The following is a 21,135-nucleotide window of genomic DNA, read 5'->3' as shown; positions in this document are numbered from 1 at the left end:
CTCTTCTCATGTTATTTACACTCTTTGCATTTCAGTGATGGCTTCACCCCGCAAGGCTATTTCCTGTCTCTCTGTCCCCTGTGTAATGAGTTCCAAGATCTCAGCATCAGCTGTACAAACGCTGCACTTTCCCAGAGCTGTATCTCCCCCACTCTTCCCCACCTGGCTGTATCTCATGCACTGCAGGGATCATGCAGTCATCTCCTGCTCTGTGTCATTCTTTGCCTTTCAGATGGTGACTCTGACATTTGCCCATCAGTGTTTGTGCCAATGGTTATTTATCATTCCCATTGTTCGAAAAACACTAAAATCTCATGGCAAAGGGTTGGGGAAAGGAAAAAAATAGAAGAAATGACTATTCTCACCCGTGCTAATTTGTTTCAAGAAAACCATAATAAGTATCAGCTCTAGCCTGTCAAACAAAACTAATATCGGCCTTCAGGAAAGAGAGAGAAACCCACGTTACAGGGGGAAGGATATGAAGTTCATATAAAATTTCATCCCAGAGCATGTTACATCTGATGACTCGAAATCAAAATAGATTTTCACATCATGTTCTCCTCTAAGCCACCACTCAGCAATCCATCACTATTAGGTCATGTTATTTACAAAAGTTTTAGCATCATTGTAATGAAGAAAAAAAATCCCACCAAAAAAATAAACAAAACCTTCCCATGGGCAAATAAGCAAGTTTGGCAAATAAAAGCCCAGAAGCCACTTCTGTTGATGGACACCGGGATTTAAACTCAGAATGGTCACACTGCATTGGGGATTAATTTGAATCCCCCCTCTGGGTTAGTGACACATTCATCTCCAGCTTTAACTCTAATTTAGAATCAGAGAAATCCAAGTGTGATTCCTAAGCATGGAAAGCTGAGGACACTGGGGAATGTGACTCTTTGGGAGGTGAAGGGGTAGCACTGAGATAAGATAGCTTCTGTCTGAGCCATAGAGTTTAATGCTGCTGGGGAAAAAGGGGAATCACAGTGCCACTGGGGGAAGAATGGAATCCCTTTGACTCACCCCATCACCTTCAGGTATCACAGATTCTGAAACAACACATTTATGTAGCCCTGCTCCTGCTCTGTGTTATATTTAAACATCTTGGAAATAGAAGAAAGGGTACAAAAAGTAATTCAGATCAATGTGAGAATAACTGGGAATGAGTCACTCTGTCCTGAAAGAGCATACTTAATCTTAAGAGCGACTCAGTCACTCTGCTAACGAGGCAACAATATAGAGGAGATGCTCAGGGATGGTCTACGATAGGAAAAGTTCTGGAGGTTTGGTCAGGATCAGAGGGAAACATGCGAGCTAACCCTCACCACTTTTCTTACTCTAGACAAACCTTTGGAGGCTAAGCTGAGGTGGGCCTGGCCCATGTGTCCCTTTGGAAATCATATAAGAACAAGCATATTGGGTCAGACCAAAGGTCCATCTAGCCCAGTATCCTGTCTTCTGAGAGTGGCCAATGCCAGGTGCCCCAGAGGGAATGAACAGAACAGGCAATCATCAAGTGATCCATCCCCTGTCGCCCATTCCCAGCTTCTGGCCAACAGAGGCTAGGGATACCATCCCTGTCCATCCTGGCTAATAGCCATTGATGGACCTATCCTCCATGAATTTATCTAGTTCTTTTTTGAACCCTGTGATAGTCTTGGCCTTCACAACATCTGCTGGAAAAGAGTTCCACAGACTGACTGTGCGTTGTGTGAAGAAATACTTCTTTTTGTTTGTTTTAAACCTGCTGCCTATTCATTTCATTTGGTGACCCCTAGTTCTTGTGTCCCTTTCAGTGATGCTTTCTTAATACTGAAAGGACAGGGAAAGGGGCAGAGGGGCTGAATTATAGGAGAAGTACCTTCCTAATCCCATCCCTTCCCACCGTTCTTATTCCATGATCCCCACACACTGGATACCCCAACACCCTGCATCTGACTGCTTCTGGTTCCCATCTCCATCAGCCCCAAACATTAAACTCCTCCATTCCCTGCCCATCATCCATCCCTCCTGGTCTGTTAACATCTGATCCCCTGAGAACCAAGCACCCTGGGGGATTTGGGGAGAGAAGGGGTTACCAGCCCTCAGGGACACCCCACTGCAGGGAACAACTCCAGTTAAGTGTGGGAGCCCAGCCCATGGGCTGGTGGAAGAAGAGAGATGGAGACAGGTCTCTAGAGTGAATACGGGGCCCAAGGTTTCTTCTGCTAATCTCCATGAAAGGGCAGGGAAGGAGAGAGGGAATTTCCAGAGGAGTTCTCTTCTCTTCCTTTGCCCATCAGGTAGCAGGCGGAGAGGCACATCCGCTCAGCTGCTGGGGCTGCAGCAAAGAGACAAAGTGGATTAGGTATTCTGCTCTGCCTGGGGTGTGCTAGACAGACAGAACGAGAGTCACTCATCAGTTCAGGTTTGTCTGCTGCTGTATCCTCACCCCAGAGAGGGGAAGCCAGACACTTGGGAACCAAATGTCACTGATGTAGGAGGAAAATCAGGAAATGCCTTATTTCTACTATGGCTACTGACTGGGGCATTTATAGGTGTCTCTGCTATGTGGATTCTCTGATGTTTAATAAGGTATGAGCTCTGAGTGAAGCTTTTCCCACAGTTAGTGTATTTATAGGGTCGCTCTTCTGTGTGCGTTCTCTGTTGTCTAATCAGGGATGAGCTAATATTGAAGATTTTCCCACAGCTGGAGCATTTATAGGGTCTCTCTTCTGTATGGATTCTTTGATGTGTGATAAGGGACGAACTAATATTGAAGCTTTTCCCACAGTCAGGGCATTTATATGGTTTCTCTCCCACATGAATTTTCCAATGTGTACAAAGGGATGAAATCACATTGAAGCTTTTCCCACATTCAAGGCATTTATAGGGTTTCTCACCTGTGTGAATTCTCCGATGTCGAATGAGGGCTGAGCTCACATGGAAGTTTTTCCCACAATCAGGGCATTTATAGGGTCTCTCTTCTGTGTGAAGTCTCTGATGTAGAAGAATGACTGAGATCTGGTTGAAGCTTTTCCCACAGTCTGGGCATTTAGAGGGTCTCTCTCCTGTATGGATTCTCTCATGGTTAATAAGGCTTGATCTCTCCTTGAAGCTTTTCCCGCAGTCAGGGCATCTTTAGGGTCTCTCGCCCGTATGGATTCTCCGATGTGTATTAAGGGATGAACTCACATTGAAGCTTTTCTCACAGTCAGGGCATTTATAAGGTTTCTCTCCTGTGTGCACACTGATGTCGAATGAGGCCTGAGTTCACACTGAAGCTTCTCCCGCAGTCGGGACATTTATAGGATTTCTCTCCTATGTGGACTCTCTGATGTTCAGTGAGGTGTGAGCTACGAGTGAAGTTTTTCCCCCACAGTTGAGGCACTTATACGGTCTCTCTCCTGTGTGGGTTTTCTGATGTAAAGTAAGAGCTGAGCTATCGTTGAAGCTTTTCCCACAGTCGGGACAGTTATAGGGTCTATCTCCTGTGTGGATTCTCTCATGTCTAGTTAGGTCTGATCTCCGTTTGAAGCTTTTCCCGCACTCGGTGCATGTGGTTTTTCTCTCTCCCATGGAGATTCTCTGCTGGAATCCAAGCTGTTTCCATCATTCAAGAATTGTTTCTGAGTCGGTTTAAAGGACTCCTCATCTGCACAGGTACCTCTCAAGATCTCCCTTTTCTTGAAGAAGCCCCGGTGATCCGGGACCCACAGCATTTCCCCTTGTTCCATCTTGGAGATCATGTCAGATTTGTGAAGAAGAAATCCTGTTCCAGGAGAAAGTAAACAAGTGAGATGAGGGTGAATTATTAATGCAAAGAATATTCCACAGGTTAAGGTTGGTTCCTTATTCCCAATTTCTTATTCAAAAGGCCAAGATTTAAAAAACAACAACAACAACTCATCAATACAAGTTTAATTTTTTTAAAAATGTCAACAAAATAAGTGAGATTGAATTTTATAACAATTTATATTAAACAAAACCCACTCTCACATGGTGTATCTGCCTCTTAATTTGAATAAGTTATTGATAGGGCCCTACCAAACTGCTAAATTTAACGTTTTCAGATGTTTAAATCTGAAATTTCACGGTGTTGTAACCATGGGGGCCCTGACCCAAAAGGGAATTGTATAGGGGGTTGCAAACCTGTTGTAGGGGGTTCACGGGATTGCCACCCTCACTTCTGTGCTGCCTTCAGAGCTGAACTCTGAATGCAGAAACTGTGGAGCTTCCTGCCACAGGAGGTTCCTGGAGGTGGAGGTGGGTCTGAGCCCCGCCCAAGAGCGGTTGTTCAGGGGATGAACAAGTCCTGTCCCTCCCCAGCCCAGCTGGAGCTAGGAGCCCCCTGCCTGGAGTGCTCCAAGAAGCAGGGAGAGATTGGATTTCATAGGGAAGGGCTTATTTCACAGTCTGTGTGACACGTTTTTCATGGCCATGAAATTGGTAGGGCCTTTGTTATTGATATTTGAAAATGTGTATGAAGTTACAGGTCTTGTTACTGTGACTATTGGATGGTTCTGAAGCAGCTGGGACATGCCACTGCCCAACGCGAAAGTTTATTCCTGTGCAACGTGCTGGCACATGTCATCCCCTGTTGTGATAATTTACCCTAATTGTGAGCTTGACCATGAAGAGTGAGTGAAAGTTCATAAAATGTCACAGTAACCTATAATAACAAACATTGATGGGAAAAGATGCAAGAGAGAGACAGGAAGACTGACTTAGTCCAAACAAAAAAGGTTACTGCTATAACTCAAGGACTGTGTTAAAATCATGCCCAGCAAACAACAGCAGTGTGAGACCAGAAATCAATTAACCAAAATCGGTGCATCAGAAATTAGGTCTAATATAAACCTATAAATTTAGCCTTCATTTATAATGTTAATTCTAGCGATTTTTCCTGTGTGCTGCTTTGTTTGGATGGTGAGAAAGCATTCAACTGGCTGGAGAGAAATACATCAGACATATTTGGTAAGGTATGGTTTTGGAAATGAGTTTTCTACAGGCATATTGGCCCTGTATACTCATCCTCGCACAGTTGCCTTGGCTAATGATCATCAATCCCCAACTTTTAATTTGTCTAGGGGCAAGGGACAGAACTGTCCCTTATTCACCTTGTTTGCTCCAGCAATGGAGCCATTTGCCATAAATGGAAGAAACAGCCCCTTGGTAAAAAGCATCAAAATGTCTTCTGGATTAGAACACAAAAATAGCTTTGTATGCTGATATCTTGTTATATTTGCAGGATCCAGAAGCATCATTAAAAATGATAGAACAGAATTGACTTTGGAATTTGGGCAGGTGTCAGGCTTCAAAATAAACTGCGATAAATCTGAAATTTTAGGAATTAATATTCCTGAAAGGGTCAAAACAAACTTCTGTCAGCCACATAAATTTAAATGGGTAAAGTTCTATTTAAAATATTTAGGAATAAATATTGTAGAGAGACAATAAAAACTTGTTTTAAGGCAAACAACGCTCCACTGTGGGAAAAAACAACAACAGAAGAGTTGGACAAATTGAACAAATATTACATTTCTTGGCTAGGTAGGGTAGCCTTGTAAAAGACGAATGTTCTCTCAAAGTTGTTATTTTTGTTTCAGTACATCCCAGTTGGTATCCGTGACATGCTTTAAAAATATGGCAGGATGCACTATTAAAATTCATATGGAAACATACAAGACAAAGGGGGAGTTCTAAAGTACTGAATAAACCTACACAGTTGGGTGAACTAGCTTTCCCTAATTTGGCTTATTATTATTATGCATCACAATACAAAGACATGATCAATTGCGTTAACAATAGACCATCCACACACTGGGTAAAACTCGAACAAGACAAGATCTCAAATATAGCTATTGATAATAACTGTTAGGTTACAGAGAAATGTAGGTCACCAAAAATAAAAAATCGCCCATTCATCCAGGCCACCTTAGTAGCTTTGGGCAACTTTTTAAAAATTCCTTTACCTGAGGCCCTCTCCCTTAGCTACTTTTATTACTAGTCATGAATTTATCACTAGGAAATATCAAAGTGACTACGCATTGTGGGTAAGAGCTGAGATTACTCAGTTTGGACAGCTGTTCCTGGGTCCCAATTTGAAATCATGCCAAGAGACAGCTAATAATAATTATTAAGATCCCATATTTTCAATATTTATAAATCAAACATTTTATTGTGAAATCTGGATACAAGATGTCTCTGTCTAGACCTTTGACCACATTTAAGGAGTTGATCCAGGAGGAACCTGGAACAGAAGGTTTAATTTCTAAAATATATACAATTTTGATTGAAAAAGATGTTGATAGGAAAACAACCCAGATAAAAAGATGGGAGAGGGATATGGGCAAAGATATTGATATTGATAGAGTGGGAAAGGGGATGTACATATACATCTTCAATTTGTGTAGCTCACAAAGATTTTTATAAATTACTGTATAGATGGCATTTGACTCAAGTTAAGATCAATCATATTTTTACTGCTAGGGATGCACTCTGTTGGAAGGGTGGTGGGGAAAGGGAACATACTTGCACATATGGTGGTTGTGTCCAGGAACTAGACAGTTTGGGGAGGCAATTATTAAAGAGATTCATCTTATAACAAAATGACAGCTTCCCAGAGGTCTCCTGACCTGCTTCCTTAAAGTTCAATAAAGGATGTACATTTTAAAAAGAAAGACAATTTTTTTTAATGGTTAGCAGCAAAGCTAAGTGTTGCATATTATTGGAAAAATGTGACTTCTTGTCCTATGGAATTGTGGTATTGTAAAATATGGACTCTTCTTGTAATGGAACAGCTTTCACACCAAGTATGAACACAAGAGAAGTGCCAAAAAGAGGATAGGTGTTTAGAAATTTGGTCATCCTTTGTAGCGTACTCAGAGGAGGAGGGCTTGCCAGTCGATGAGTCAGAATCTTTGGCCAGGTTCGTTGAATATTAACATGATGCTGAATAAGTCATGTATGATATAGTAAGTTAACATTTTATTGTATTTTTGCCTTAATAAAAAGTTTCAGAAAAGAAATGCTGTGTATTAACATTACAGCGGCACAGTCTCACCTGTACAGATTGGCGCAGTGGCTCCTATCAATTCTCTCCTCCCATTCACTGAGCAGTTCACTGAGCAGGGAAATCTCCAGGGGCAGTTCAGAGGTCCTCTCATCCCCTCTCTTGACAATGGCTCTGTCTAGCTTTTTCAGCTAGGACAGCAGGAAGCTGCTCCTGCAGAAACCCACATAGCTTCTTCCACTCCTGGATGATTTTCTGCCTCTTGGCTTCTGTCTGTTTCTGCAATTACAGGGAGAGGGTGGCAAGGTAACCGGGGGAATATCCTACATGTGCCTCCCAGCAGATGGGGGGGGATATTGGCTAGAACCCAGGGTCCCTAGTGGTGCATGATGGGAAAGTTCACTTAGAACAAGGAGGATGGAGGGCCCAGGGCAGAGACAAATGGCAACAGCACAAAAACTTCATCAACTTGCACTGAGCCAAAAATCTCCACCCAGTCAGCCCACATTTTCTCTCCTCTCTCCCCATCTTCCCTAGACGCTCCAGAGAAATCCCAGCCACTATAATATCTGAGCAGCCCCTGGGCAGGGTCTCTCTGGGCCAGTTCACAGACAAGGCCCATGCACAGGCAAATGTTCCCCAAGAGCATCATGGTACCCTCCATGTGCTTGACCCCGCCCTCCTCCCTGGATTCCAGTGGGGATGGTTTCCTGGCTGAGGCAAGCAGGAGGGTCCCTGCGGTTGCCATATCACTCCAGGCACTGTGATCCCAGGAAAATCTCAGTGTGAAAAGGGAAACGAATAAAAACAGAACCCACCTTGTTGCCAGAGGCCCAACCCCCAGCTGCAAACATCCCCCACACTATAGGCAGTGGTTCTCAACCAGGGGTACACATATCCCTGGGGGTATGCAGAGGTCTTCCAGGGGGTACATCAACTTATCTAGATATTTGCCTAGTTTCACAACAGACTATATTATAAGCCCTAGCAAAGTCAGTACAAACGAAAATTTCATACAGACAGTGACTTATTTATACTGCTCTATATACTATACACGGAAAAGTAAGTACAATATTTATATTCCAAATTGATTTATTTTATAATTATTTGGTAAAAATGAGAAAGGAAGCAATTTTTCAGTAATTGTGTGCTGTGTGACACTTTCATATCTTTAGGTCTGATTTTGTAAGCAAGTAGTTTTTAAGTGAGGTGAAACTTGGGGGTACACAAGACAAATCAGACTCCTGAAAAGAGTACGGTAGCCTGGAAAGGTTGAGAACCACTTCTATAGACATACACAAAATATTAAATTTCAGACATTGTCCCCAGCTTCCCCAGCTCCAGTCACTCAACATACGCAGAGTGCCAGCTCTGAACATGGACCCCCCAAACAAATATCCCCCCAAACCCCACCTCTGAACCCCCCCCCACAATGTTCATAACTTCAGCTACAAAAATGATACACATATACAGATAGCATAATAATAATCAGCCAATCATAACCTCTCCATAGACCCCTTACACAACAACCCTTATACAATATTGGCTGCAAATATAAAACAGTGGTCGCAACAGTGATCTATACAGTTAAAGATGATGTCAATAATGTCACAGTGAGACTGATATTGGAATACTGCATCCAGTTTTGGTGTCCTCTTTTGAAAAAGATGTTGTGAAATTGGAGCTGGGGCAGCAAAGAGCCACCAAATGTTCTGAGGGCTGGAGAAAAATGCCTTCTGGTGAGCTATTGAAAGAGCTCAACTTGTTTAGCTTATCAAAAGAAGATTGAAAGGTGGCTTCATTGAAGTGTTGAAGTGCCTTCATGGAGAGAAAATATTGGGTATTAAAGGGCTCTTTAATCTAGCAGAGAAAGGCATAACAAGACCCAATGGCTGGAAGGTGAAAAGAGACAAATTCATATTACAAATAAGGCACAAATATTCAACAGCGAGGATGATTCACCACAGGAACAAGCTACCAAGGAAAGTGGTGGATTCTCCATCTCTTGATGTCATTTAATGAAGACTAGATGCCTTTCTGGAATGTGTTTGCCCAAAAAGTAGCTATTGTGTCATACCGGAGGCCTGTGATACGTAGGGGGTCAGATTAGATGCTCTAAGGGTCTCTTCTGGCGATAAAGTCTGCTTATTTCTGAAAAACTGAGTGTAGCATGGGGAGCAGCGTGTGATGTTTTACTGTCTAGCTGGCTTGCTTCCTAGAACGAACACTCATTGGGTGGGGTGATCATAACAGGGAGCAGCTCAAAACTCCAAAGTGCCTGGCCAGCGGCAGGACATTAGCACAGCAAGGGAGGGGTGTGGCAGTGAGATCACAAAGGCCTTTTGCAGGACCTCAGACTATTGGTCAAAGGTGCTGGGGAGGTGGTGACCTCACAGAGAAATGCTGACATCAGCCAGGCAGGACAGGGGCGAGAGGCCAGGGAAACCTCAGAGACCCCTGTGGCTTTCCTTCAGCAAGTCTCCTTCTCCAGGTCTCTCTTTGAGGACTGAGAGAGTATTAGGGTTCACGTACGTGAGCGCGAGGAGGAACCTCTTTCGAGTTTTCTCCTTTCCTTTTACTGATTTTACTAGAAAACAGACATCCCTGTTTAGAAGGTAAGAGCCTCCTCGAGGTTTGAAACCTGTTCAGTCTGATCCATCTGGTGACAGTTGAATTCTAGGTGTGGAAAACATGAGCTTAAGGAGGCAGAATTTTATTCTGCACCTAGAATTTTGTCCCTTAGAATCACTGGGGACATTAGGGTTTGTCCTTTTTGTTTCACCTTTTCCTCCATCCATCCCTCCCTCCTTTCTCTTCTTCTCTTGCTTCTTTTGTCCTTTCTCCTGTTCCCCTCCCAACACCAGGAGGGGGGTGGGTGTGTGTGTTTGTGTCGCTGGGGAGTGCTCTGCAGCTCCCATTGTGGGAGGTCCTCCCAAAAATGTGTGGCTGAAATAGGGCTCGGGCAGTGATCCCCACCAGTGACCTGGGCCATCCTTTGGGCTCTCTGGTGAGAACCCTCAGCCTCCCGTCCTCAATCTCTACCCTGATTGGCTGAGCAGGGGGTTATTGACAGGGAGGAGACTCAGGTCCTTATTGTTCTCTTTTAAGACCAAGTAAATAAGTCCTAACCAGTCATATGTTTGACGAATTTTGCTGCTTCTCTGCATTAATTGTCTCTGAGCAGTTCATGATTCTCTCTAACATTCCAGTTCTCCTAAAATACTTGCTGAATAATTACTGTGCACTGTTGTTGGTCTGGATCTCATTTGAGAGCACTTTATTCAGGTCATTCAATGTATGAAATTCAAGATCCGATGGTTAGTTTGAAAATTAGGGCTCTTGGGTCCTATTCCCAACTCTGCCACTGACTGGCTGTGTGACCTAAGACAAGTCAATTCTCCTTTCTCAGCCTTAGCTTCTCCCTTTTTCAAGTAGGGATAATAATGATCCTCTCCAACCTACCTCACGGTGGGTGGAGGATGGGGATCCATTGGAGAGTGTTACTAGGAGTAGTGCATAATATGAGGTGTCCTATCACGTTTACTCAGATCAGATTATGACATAATAGAATAGCTGAATAGCTGATAAATAGCTGAATATTTTACAATGCCCAAAAATTGTTCCAAAGTGATTAAATCCAAAAATGTCTCAAACTTCCCATGAGCCTTTGCTCCCACAACCCACTTTTTAACAAAAGCCACTAATTTATGAGCACATTCCACAAATTCCAGTCATTAGACATTTTAAAATGTCTAAACTTTACCCTGTAAGATTCAGGAGTGACCTTGAATCACTTTAACACAGGATCTTTAAAGAGCACATAATCTAATGCTTCTTGTGCTCTTAATTCATTCAATACCACTCTGGCTTTTCCAGTCAACCTGGTTAGCAGGACAGGCATTCATTGTTCATCTGAGTCCTTGTGAAAACTGGATAGGTGTTCAAAGGTAGACAAAAATTCCTCCACGTCTTCAGTATCTTTGTAAACGGGACAAGTCCTTTCCCAATTTTTGCTATTGTGGAGGGCAGATGGAGTTTCAGGCTGTGGCAGATTCTTTTCCTTTTCCAAGAATAGCTGAATAGCTGAATACTAAACTGGGAGGAGTGGTAGATACGCTGGAGGGCAGGGATAGGATACAGAGGGACCTAGACAAATTGGAGGATTGGGCCAAAAGAAATCTGATGAGGTTCAGTAAGGATAAGTGCAGGGTCCTGCACTTAGGACGGAAGAACCCAATGCACACCTACAGACTAGGGACCGAATGGCTAGGCAGCAGTTCTGCGGAAAAGGACCTAGGGGTGACAGTGGACGAGAAGCTGGATATGAGTCAGCAGTGTGCCCTTGTTGCCAAGAAGGCCAATGGCATTTTGGGATGTATAAGTAGGGGCATAGCGAGCAGATCGAGGGATGTGATCGTTCCCCTCTATTCGACATTGGTGAGGCCTCTTCTGGAGTACTGTGTCCAGTTTTGGGCCCCACACTACAAGAAGGATGTGGATAAATTGGAGAGAGTCCAGCAAAGGGCAACAAAAATGATTAGGGGTCTAGAACACATGACTTATGAGGAGAGGCTGAGGGAACTGGGATTGTTTAGTCTGCAGAAGAGAAGAATGAGGGGGGATTTGATAGCTGCTTTCAACTACCTGAAAGGGGGTTCCAGAGAGGATGGTTCTAAACTATTCTCAGTGGTAGAAGAGGACAGGACAAGGAGTAATGGTCTCAAGTTGCAGTGGGGGAGGTTTAGGTTGGATATTAGGAAAAACTTTTTCACTAGGAGGGTGGTGAAGCACTGGAATGTGTTACCTAGGGAGGTGGTAGAATCTCCTTCCTTAGAAGTTTTTAAGGTCAGGCTTGACAAAGCCCTGGCTGGGATGATTTAATTGGGGATTGGTCCTGCTTTGAGCAGTGGGTTGGACTGGATGACCTCCTGAGGTCCCTTCCAACCCTGATATTCTATGATTCTATGATTCTAAGACTTGGAGCTGAAGGCTGGCAGCTTCTAGCTGTTTTTGATGAGCCCTTTCCTCAGCAGCCATCTGTTCCATCCACCTTTGATGAGCTTCTTATCTTTTGCTTTTCCTGCAATTGAAGATCTGCCCGTTTTTGTTCATGCTCAAATTGTTGTTCATTTTCCGCTGCTAGCATTCCCACTGCTTCTGCTTCAGCAGCTGCATTTGGGGCAGGTGAGAGTGGAGCCCCTGCTTTCTGATCACTGGCCACGAACAGATTTTTCAGTTCTTGATCAGTAACTTTCTTCCTAAAGGATAACCCCTTTTGTGAGCATAAACCTTCCAGGGTTTTTTATGTCAAGACCGTCATATGGTCATTGCTCACTCATTGTAATTACTCTTTAACCATTAAAATGTTTGAATAGCGTGGCGTTCTGATCCAAAGCTTAATTGACCTGTTTCTGTGAATCTTGCAAAAAGTATGCCAAATGTCACTGTCCTTCAGTGTGTCACAGCTGAAAATACAAAATTCAGAACAAACTGCCGAGAAATGGGGCAGACCCACCCCAAACTGCTGATTATTTTTGTGACTGACTTGGCATATCCTATGGAAGAATAAACTTCTGTCTCATCACACTGGTTAACAAGAAGTCAGAAATACAGTCTCTTTAGGTATCCAAACCCTTGTTTCATCACTCAGACACTAGACTTAATGATGAGTGGTTATTTAAAAACAATTTAATCAAATAAAGGGTTCTTCTAATCCCAAGATTTTAGTGCTGGCTAGATTGGTGCAAACAACCTTGTAGGTGTTTCCCCAGAAACAAACACATTTAAAATACAGGTATATAGTCAATATTCATAACTTCAGATACAAAAATGATATGTGCATACAAACAGGATAGTGATATTTGATAGATGGTAACTTTTCCATTGATACCATACATGACATACTTTGTACAAGATTTGTTGCAATTGTATAATAGTGGCAATATTAATGATATAAATGGTCATGTTCCAATCATGTGGCATCACAAGGAAACGGAACTAATTTAGATTCCATCATTTTGCATAGCTGGGTTTATGTTTTTCAATGTGCGTTACTTTGCAGTTATCAACATTTATCCAGAAAAAAAAGGCAATCCCTACCTTTTCCCTTTCCCAGATTCCTCTCTCCAAGACCTATCTACACCGCATTTTACTATCCCACCTTATTTCCCCTTGCCTTTGGGATTACCTCTCCAGCTCTGTAGTGAAAGTCGAATGGTGTCTAGGACTCTTTAGGCAGCACCCATACAACCAGATACAACCTCCTGTCCCCACCCTCTTTCCCTTTCACTGGGATTTAACAACCCTAACCCTGTTTAGTGGGGGGCGGGGGGGTCACCCTAAATGAAACCTCAGTCAGGGCATGCTATGAACAGTTCTGCTGTCCTTTACCCATACAATCAGGATAGCAACATTTCATTACCCCTGTATTCAAGTACTAAAGTCATTTATAACCCCAAACCAGCCGTAATTGATCATTTTGGGAAGGAAGCTCAATCATGGTGTGCACCTAGGCAGAGTAGGTGTGTCTATGCAAACACGGTCTGTTCCTGATGTCTTTTCTGCCAGCCCGTCAATAGGAAAGGGGACAGGGGAGAGTTCATTCAGACCCTGTGTAGACTTGGTGTCAAGGCTGAATTCCCACTCTGGCACTTCGACTGCAGAAGGTGGGGGCCCACAAGGATTCTAAAAGTTAATACTTGCCACTCCAGGCTTGTATTAAACTCCCAAGGTTACAGCTTTTCTGTGACTTTGGCTTGGTAAACGCTGCCACCACCCAAATGCAAAAAAAAATCCCTTGGACCCAGGAAGGAGCACTTGGGAATTCCCCACTGTGGGGTACCCTCAAGCCCTTTAACCCCACCTCAGGGGAGAGCTGAGAAGAAAACAAAGGAAATTAGCTGTTGCCATAAGCTAATCAAACAGCATAGGCACAAAGCTCTTAGGACCCAACAATCCAAATCCTGTTCTTAAAAAAAGTAAACTTTATTAAAAAAGGAAAGAAAATACATCTGGAACTTAGGCTTTTGCTAGATTTTAAGAGGAATTCCAAAAATTAAGCACCCAAAATAGGGTTCAGCTTAAAGGTTACAAGCAAACAAAAGCATCTGGGGAGATCTACAAGACAAAATAAAGAAATAAACCTGATTGCGTTTATCTAAACATTCCCTATCAAATGATTCCTTCTAGGTATGGAAGATACTTTTTCATATCTGGTTCAAACCTTACACAGCACTCCTGCTTAGAGCATTGCTGCTCCATGTCCTTGCAGCCCAGAGAATGACAAAGAGAAAGTTCTTTCCCAATTTTAAAAAGTTCTAGCCTTCCCAGTGGCTCTTTTGGTCAGGTGCCCACTCCTTTTCTTTCTTTTTTTTTTTTTTACCTAGGGGACTTTTTAACCCTTTACAGGTAAAGCAAGCAGAGAACAGCTACCAAGAGGAATTTTACAGCTAACTGGCTGGCTATGTGTTCATAAAAGGGAGCTCTCGCCCCCTGCCCCCGCCCCCACCCGCCTTCATTTATCACATTTGGCCTCCAGAATACTAGAGGTCAGAAAAATAGCTTGGGTAAATGCTGTGCCATTGACATTTTCTCCCGACCATTCATGCTTTCTAATTTTGAAAGGTACAAAATTCTGGGCATAGAGAAGTAATTTGCTTTAAATTTTCACAAGTGCCCACTAATTTTGAGAGCTGGCACAAAAAATAATGGACACTTGAAAATGTAGGGCTACCTCTTTTCTCGGTCACACAGTTTGATATATTTTCCTGGAGTTCTCCAGACACAGAAGAAAGGAAAGATTTTCTCATCAGAGAAAGAGACCTCTTTGAAAGTATATATTGCCACCATGTTATCAGTATCATAAAATGCTACATGGCGCTCTTCAAAGTTCAGAGAAACCCCAATTTTCCCAAGTCGCTCATTCAGGGGCAGATGGATCACAAAGGAGTCAAGAGCCTGGTATTTACCCCAGTCACACTCCACAGCCCAGATCTTCTCCACTGGGCTAAAATTGAGACATCCCTTCCTCCTTATAGACTCTCTGGCAACCCCTACAACCCACCAGTCACCACCATTCCCCACTTCCACCTCCCAGTAATGTATCCCTGATGTGAAACCTTCAGAACCCAGGACACACACAGAAGAATCAAATCTCTCAGGATTGTCTGGCACATTCTGTGCTGTATCTCCTTTTGTTACACATTTCTGATCCTCAGACAGGATGAGATCAGGATGAGCAGTGATTGGATCCAGAATCACGCTGGCTGCAGAGAGAGAAAAATCAGAGTTTTAGAGGCAGATCTTGGCTCTAGGCAAGGTTGTATTCATTTCTGTGACATAATCTGTCTGAGCTGTCAGCAAATTAGTGACTCTTCTTCCTCCAGTTTACCCAGCTCTGAACAGGGAGTAGATCAAAAAGCTCAGGAAAGTGCCAGAATGATTCATTCTACTGGCAGAGTAAAAGCATCAACTGATTCAGGCCTGAGATTCAAAACCTTCCCTATCTGTCCCTCAGCCTCTCCAGAGAGATGAACCAGCTTTACTATGTTTTCCCATCAGATTATATAGAAAGTGATAATAGGGAACAAAGGAAGAGAATGCCACTGCAGAGAAACGCCTCTTGCCGTGCCCTGGGAGGGCTTGTCTTCCCTACTAAATCAGTCACTGTTAGAGAATGTGCTAACATGCGAGCAGTATTGCCAGCCTCAAGACATCAAAAATCAGGCGCCAGACCCTCAACTCATGAGGCTTTCTTAAAATCAAGTATTGTTTTTTAGTCTAGGGTTGTGTGTTTTTTATTTGGTTTGTTTTTCACTGTTGTGCTATCATGACCCAGCAGCAACACTTCCGTCTCCCACTGCCCTAGGACTGGAACCCAGCTGCACTACTTCCTCTGAGTTCCCCATTCGCCTGCCCTGGGACTCCTCTCTCCAGGTGCCAGCAGCACCACTACCCTGACTCCCCACTCTCCTCTTTCCTGTACGGCAAGGCAGATCTGTGTCCTCAGCTCTTGCACAGAGCTCTGGCTGCATGCCTGCCCTGAAAATGACAGGACGAGAGGAACTTCTTGTGTCATCGTAAAAGCTCCCCCTGCAGATGCCAAAATCCTGTGAGTCTTGATGAGTTGGCAAAAACTGGCAACACTATCTTCCTTCGCTGCTGGAAAGGGATTCTTCCCCCGCCCCCTTCCTCAGCTGCCATTCAATCCCCTCCATCTGCCTCCCCACCATCCTCTGCACCCCGCCCCCAGCCTCCCTCTTGCCCCAATACACCCTGTGACCCACTCAGCCTACTCTCTGCCCCACCTTTATTGGACACTGTTGTGTCAAAGGAGTGATGGGAGCAACACAGGTTGGCAGCTCGGAGGCAGTCTCATTGGGTTTAGAATTTCTTTTTTAAAAAAAGAGGGGAGCCCAAAATAACTGTTCTGGGGAGACTCAAAAGAACTCCAAGGATTGCAGGGCAACTGAAAAGGGGTGAGCTGGAGCTGGGATGGGTTGTGGGGAAGGAAAAGGGGGAGGGGGATGACAATGCTAAGTGCAGGCTAAATGGGCAGCAGCAAAAATGGCTGGTGGAGTCTGGAGGAAGCTGCCCAGTACTGGGAGAGAGAGAGGCCAGTAGCGGAAGAGGCAGCAACCAACACCAGAAAAGAAGGGACACAGTAAGTGGGGAGCCAGTGGATACAGACCCCAGTGGGCGAGTTGCGTCATCAGAGGGTTTCCAGGAACAGAGCTGGAAGGGAGAAAATCCAGTTCAGGGGGGACAGGACAGACAGAAATAGTAGGAACAGTGACAAAAGGGACAGTACTTTGAAAGAAAAAAGGCAGTGGTAGAAGGGGAAAAGTGGAAACGTTAAAGGAAGAATAGTGAAATTAAACAAGAGGCAAAATAACTAGAGTCTTGATGTAATCTAAGAAATTATTAGAAAAACATTGTTAGAAAACTATTAAGTAAAGCAAGAATGAATGGGAATGAAATAAGCTGCAACAAAAGATAAACTATAATTAAAGACGTAAGAAATAAGGAGGAAAAGAGTTGTAGTGAAAATGAAAAAATAGTAAGGACTGTAAAATAAAACATCTGGACAGCATCCTGAGGTATATAAGATGAAGTGAAAGGAATAGAAAAATTGTCAGAGAACAAAGGAACTGTAAGCCAGAAAGGAGCAGAGGGATAACTGTTCAATCAAGAAGGTACCACATCACACCAAGGAATACATATTGATATTTAAGTTGGAACTCAAAACAGTAAACAAAGACTGCACAAGAGGATTGCTCAAGGGTTAACTAAACATCCTAAGAAATTTTCCTCCAAACTCTGGGCTTACAGAGGCTGAAAACTGAGAAAATGAAAAGGGAATGCATAAAGGTGGGGTTTATGTTCTAGTGGGTTCTATTTTCTAATTCCAAATTCTGTTATTTCATAAACGTAAATTGTTACCTATAAAGTGAGTTTAATTAAAATAATATTAGATAATATATAGTAGATGCTGTGATAGTCTGTACCACTATATTTCTCACTTGCACACTATTGAAATAATATTTGTACACAGTATGCCTTATGAGGTATTTTCTGAAAACTCATAAATTCTGGTCAATATTCTCTTGATAAAATTTGTGGGGCAACATAGTATGTAAGATAGAAGGTTCCACTTTATAGTGTTATTAACACATATTCCAAACCACAGTCCTGACCAAACAGAAGTTGGCAAACAGGTCTGTCCTAAACAAAGCAATGTGTGATCTGCTTAATTTGCACGTAAGCAGTAAACAGAGTCATCAAGCAGGAAGGGTAGACAAAGAAACCTCAAACAGGTGACGAAAAACGAGCAGGAAACATCCTCGCCTATGGACTCTCCGTCTCCTGAATCTCAGCTGGGAATGTTTTTCAAAGGAGGGACTGACACTACAAAAGGCGGACAAACACCCCAAGACCCACTCCTCTTCTTCCTCTCTCATTCGCTGTCGATCAGTTGACTGCATCAGAAGGAATAAAGGAAGCAGCCATTACACAGAAAAGGGGCTCATGGCCAAGAATTTTGCCCAGTAAGATGAGAGAAACTTGGCTGTGAATGTAACACAGTTTGTTAAGTTAGGCATTAGTTGCATTTTATCTTTATTTTTCTTGTAACCATTTCTGATTTTTATGCCTCATTACTTGTACTCACTTAAAATCTATCTCTTTGTAATTAACAAACTTGTTTTATCTAAACCAGTGTGTTTGAATTGAAGTGTTTGGGAACTCCATTTGGCATAACAAGAATTGTGCATCACATTTCTATTAATAAAATGACAGACTTTATATAAGCTTGCATTGTCCAGGAGAGAGCTGGATAGTATAAAATGTACATTTCTTGGGAAAGTCTGGGACTGGAGGGGGCTGGGGTCACCCTGCCTGTAATTCAGGATAGTGCAGGGGTGGCCAAACTTACTGGCCCTTCAAGCCACATACAACAATCTTCAGAAGTTCAAAAGCTGGGGCGCACCTGCTGGGGCCGGGGCTCGGGTCTTCAGCCCCGCAGGAGGTGCCTCACGGGGCTCAGGACTTCAGCCCTGCTCCTGTTGAAGCCCTGAGCCCAGGCAGGTGTGCCCCACTGGGCAGAAACCCCGAGACCCCCCCCTCCCTGCTGGGCTAAAGCCCCTACCCCACCACCCCACTGCAAGGCAAAGGTCCCGAGCTCTCCACCCACCCCCAGTCTGGTAGGTGGAGAATGGAGAGGAGGGCACATGCAGAGCTCTGCGAGCCGCACTTTAGCAGTAAAAGAGTCGCATGTGGCTCGCAATTCACAGTTTGGCCACCCCTGGGCTAGTGAGAGTCTGAGTGTGACTGGCAGTTTGCAAGTGCACACAGACATAGGTGGGAATGACATACACGCTGGAGGCCACTTGTGGGTTGTCCAGACTAGAGGCTACAGCAGCAAAGCAGTGTAAAGGGCACTCCAGATGAGAGGGCATGAGTCACACAGCTACTTACTAGTCTAAAGATACACACAATAAACAAACAGGCACACACGCAAGCTCTGAAGTGCATGCACATCTGAACATACTGATGAATCTCATGCCCACCACATACACATTTCAAGCTGTTAGCAGATAATTTAAAGATATGACACACTAAAATGGGAAGAAAATGAAAATCTGTATCAGAATAGGTTTCAGAACACAAGGAAGTATTCAAAATTTTAAAAAATAAAAACAGTAGGAAAGGATGAAGTTGAGTGTATGCGCTGCAAATGGTGTGGACCAATTATTAAATGTAAATATTTATAGGCTAATAGTTTTAAGTCTACAACAGTACACTGTTTATTCAAATGAAAAGTTTTATTTGGGGATTAGAGATGTATTGTTTTCTTAAACTCTGAGGTGGCATTGTGTTTTGAGTTGTGTTTTAGGTCTGCAGCAAACCACATTGAATTCCATTCATCAAAGCATTAACCTACCAAATACTCTCTTCCCCTGTCCTTCTGTCCACCAAAATAAACCCTGATATTTACCCAGAAAAATTATTAATAGTTTTTTCCACTAATTTTCACCTGTTTTTGTTGTTGTAGTACTAAACACCAATAAATTCTTGGGAAAAATTAAATAAAATAAAAACCAAAAATGAAGGGCCCTATGCATATAGTATCCAGGTGAGAGTGTAACCCACACACCTCCTGGGTGTGGTGTTCTGTCCCATGTAGTGGCACTGGGACCACTTAGAGAGAGAGAGATAAAATGAGTCTGCTCTACAAGCCTTAGCTAACAGCCAGGTGGCTTTTAGCTCAGGCAGTAGAGGCTCACGCACTAAGCACCAGAGGTCCCAGGTTCAATCCCCCCCACCTATCAGCATCACAAGAGCATTCAATTGATTTATATAGTGGCTAAATATTTTTCATATTATTCTCCATTGCATACATATGCATGTGAACATTGTTTGCTTTTTGACCATTGCTGCACTTTAAAAAGAGATTTCCACTGAGCTACACACAATGATACCCAGGACCCTTTCTCAAGTTGATAAAAGTAAATAACTCCAGTATTAGTATGGAACATTGTAGTACACACTCAACTTCAAGCTCGTATCAAAATTGACCCTTTTTGTCTCACATTTTACTTTCTATCTGTTAGCCAGTTTGATTCAGTGCCAGAACTTTACATCTCTCCGCATGGCTACTCAGTTTCCTTAATACCTTCTTGTATGGGATTTTTGAAGGTACAAATAAACCAAGTCACCTAGTCTATCTTTATCCACTATGGGCATGATCCAAAGCCCACTGAAGTCAATAGAAAGAGTCCCATTGATTTCAACAAATCAGACGTCAAGAATTATAACATTCAAAAACCAGTTGGAGAACACTGGTCTCTAAGCACCAGGCTTCAGTACAACACAGGGGCAAACATACCGGTGATACAAGGTAGGCAATGCTCAGTGAGCAATGGGGAATGGCTTGCGCAGCTGCTGACTCTGAAACTACTCTTCATAGCACCAGGGTTAACAGTGAATTCAGTCTAGAACAGCCAGGATACATGCAGCTGTAATACCTTTCACTTTACTGGAGTCTTCTGGCAGCCTTGTCCATAAAACAGACAGGTTAGTGGCCAGTAATAAACGAGGGTCATGTAACTGCCAGCCATCAGGCACCTTGTAATGCCCTGCTTGTCAGTTCGTGCTCTACTCCATGTCACAGTTCATCGCTCTGATGGGACACAATGTAACCCCTCACATTGCTATGGGGCACTCTGAAATAGGGAAGTAATTACCCAGGCCTTGCTGTAATAACTGCTAGGGCCATCCTATGGTGTGACTGTCGAGCTCACCTGGCTCACATCATTCCTGAAGTCTTTAAAGGGGTTTACTAACACAGATGCCACATACAGCCATGACCTGCACTTACAGCTAGTCTTTCTCACAAACTCCTCCTCTGGCATTCCACACATGTGGAAGGTGTCCAGAGTCAGGGGGCACCAATGGCCTATGCCCTACACCTGGCCTGGTCACCGAGAGCTCTTCTTAAACCAATAAATGAGCTCAGAACCACCCAACTGATGGCAGCAGTTGTTCTTAGAACCCCTCCCACATGTGAATACTGGCTCTTGGTACTTACTCCAAGCCACCAGCCCTGTCATAAATATAAAGGGAAGGGTAACCAGTATACAGTG

At 43.4% G+C, this 21,135-nt stretch overlaps 2 protein-coding genes across 2 annotated transcripts in view; both read right to left on the bottom strand.

The window, feature by feature from the left end:
* Nucleotides 1–1,806: 1,806 nt before the first annotated feature.
* LOC141998856 (uncharacterized) overlaps nucleotides 1,807–21,135 on the bottom strand; it is a 131,121-nt gene continuing 111,792 nt past the window's right edge. Inside the window, 4 exon segments of the mRNA XM_074971829.1 lie at nucleotides 1,807–1,812; nucleotides 2,524–3,229; nucleotides 3,231–3,355; nucleotides 3,358–3,538. Coding sequence (XP_074827930.1) covers nucleotides 1,807–1,812; nucleotides 2,524–3,229; nucleotides 3,231–3,355; nucleotides 3,358–3,538 — 1,018 coding nt within the window.
* LOC141998761 (butyrophilin subfamily 1 member A1-like) overlaps nucleotides 14,508–21,135 on the bottom strand; it is a 61,315-nt gene continuing 54,687 nt past the window's right edge. The window contains exon 11 of the mRNA XM_074971762.1: nucleotides 14,508–15,258. Within this exon, the coding sequence (XP_074827863.1) occupies nucleotides 14,723–15,258 (536 nt within the window). The 3' untranslated portion in view covers nucleotides 14,508–14,722. The remainder of the gene's footprint in view (nucleotides 15,259–21,135) is intronic.

This window comes from Natator depressus, chromosome 14, assembly GCF_965152275.1.
Source record: "Natator depressus isolate rNatDep1 chromosome 14, rNatDep2.hap1, whole genome shotgun sequence".
NCBI lineage: Eukaryota > Metazoa > Chordata > Testudines > Cheloniidae > Natator > Natator depressus.
This window is presented reverse-complemented; position numbering and strand designations above follow the sequence as displayed.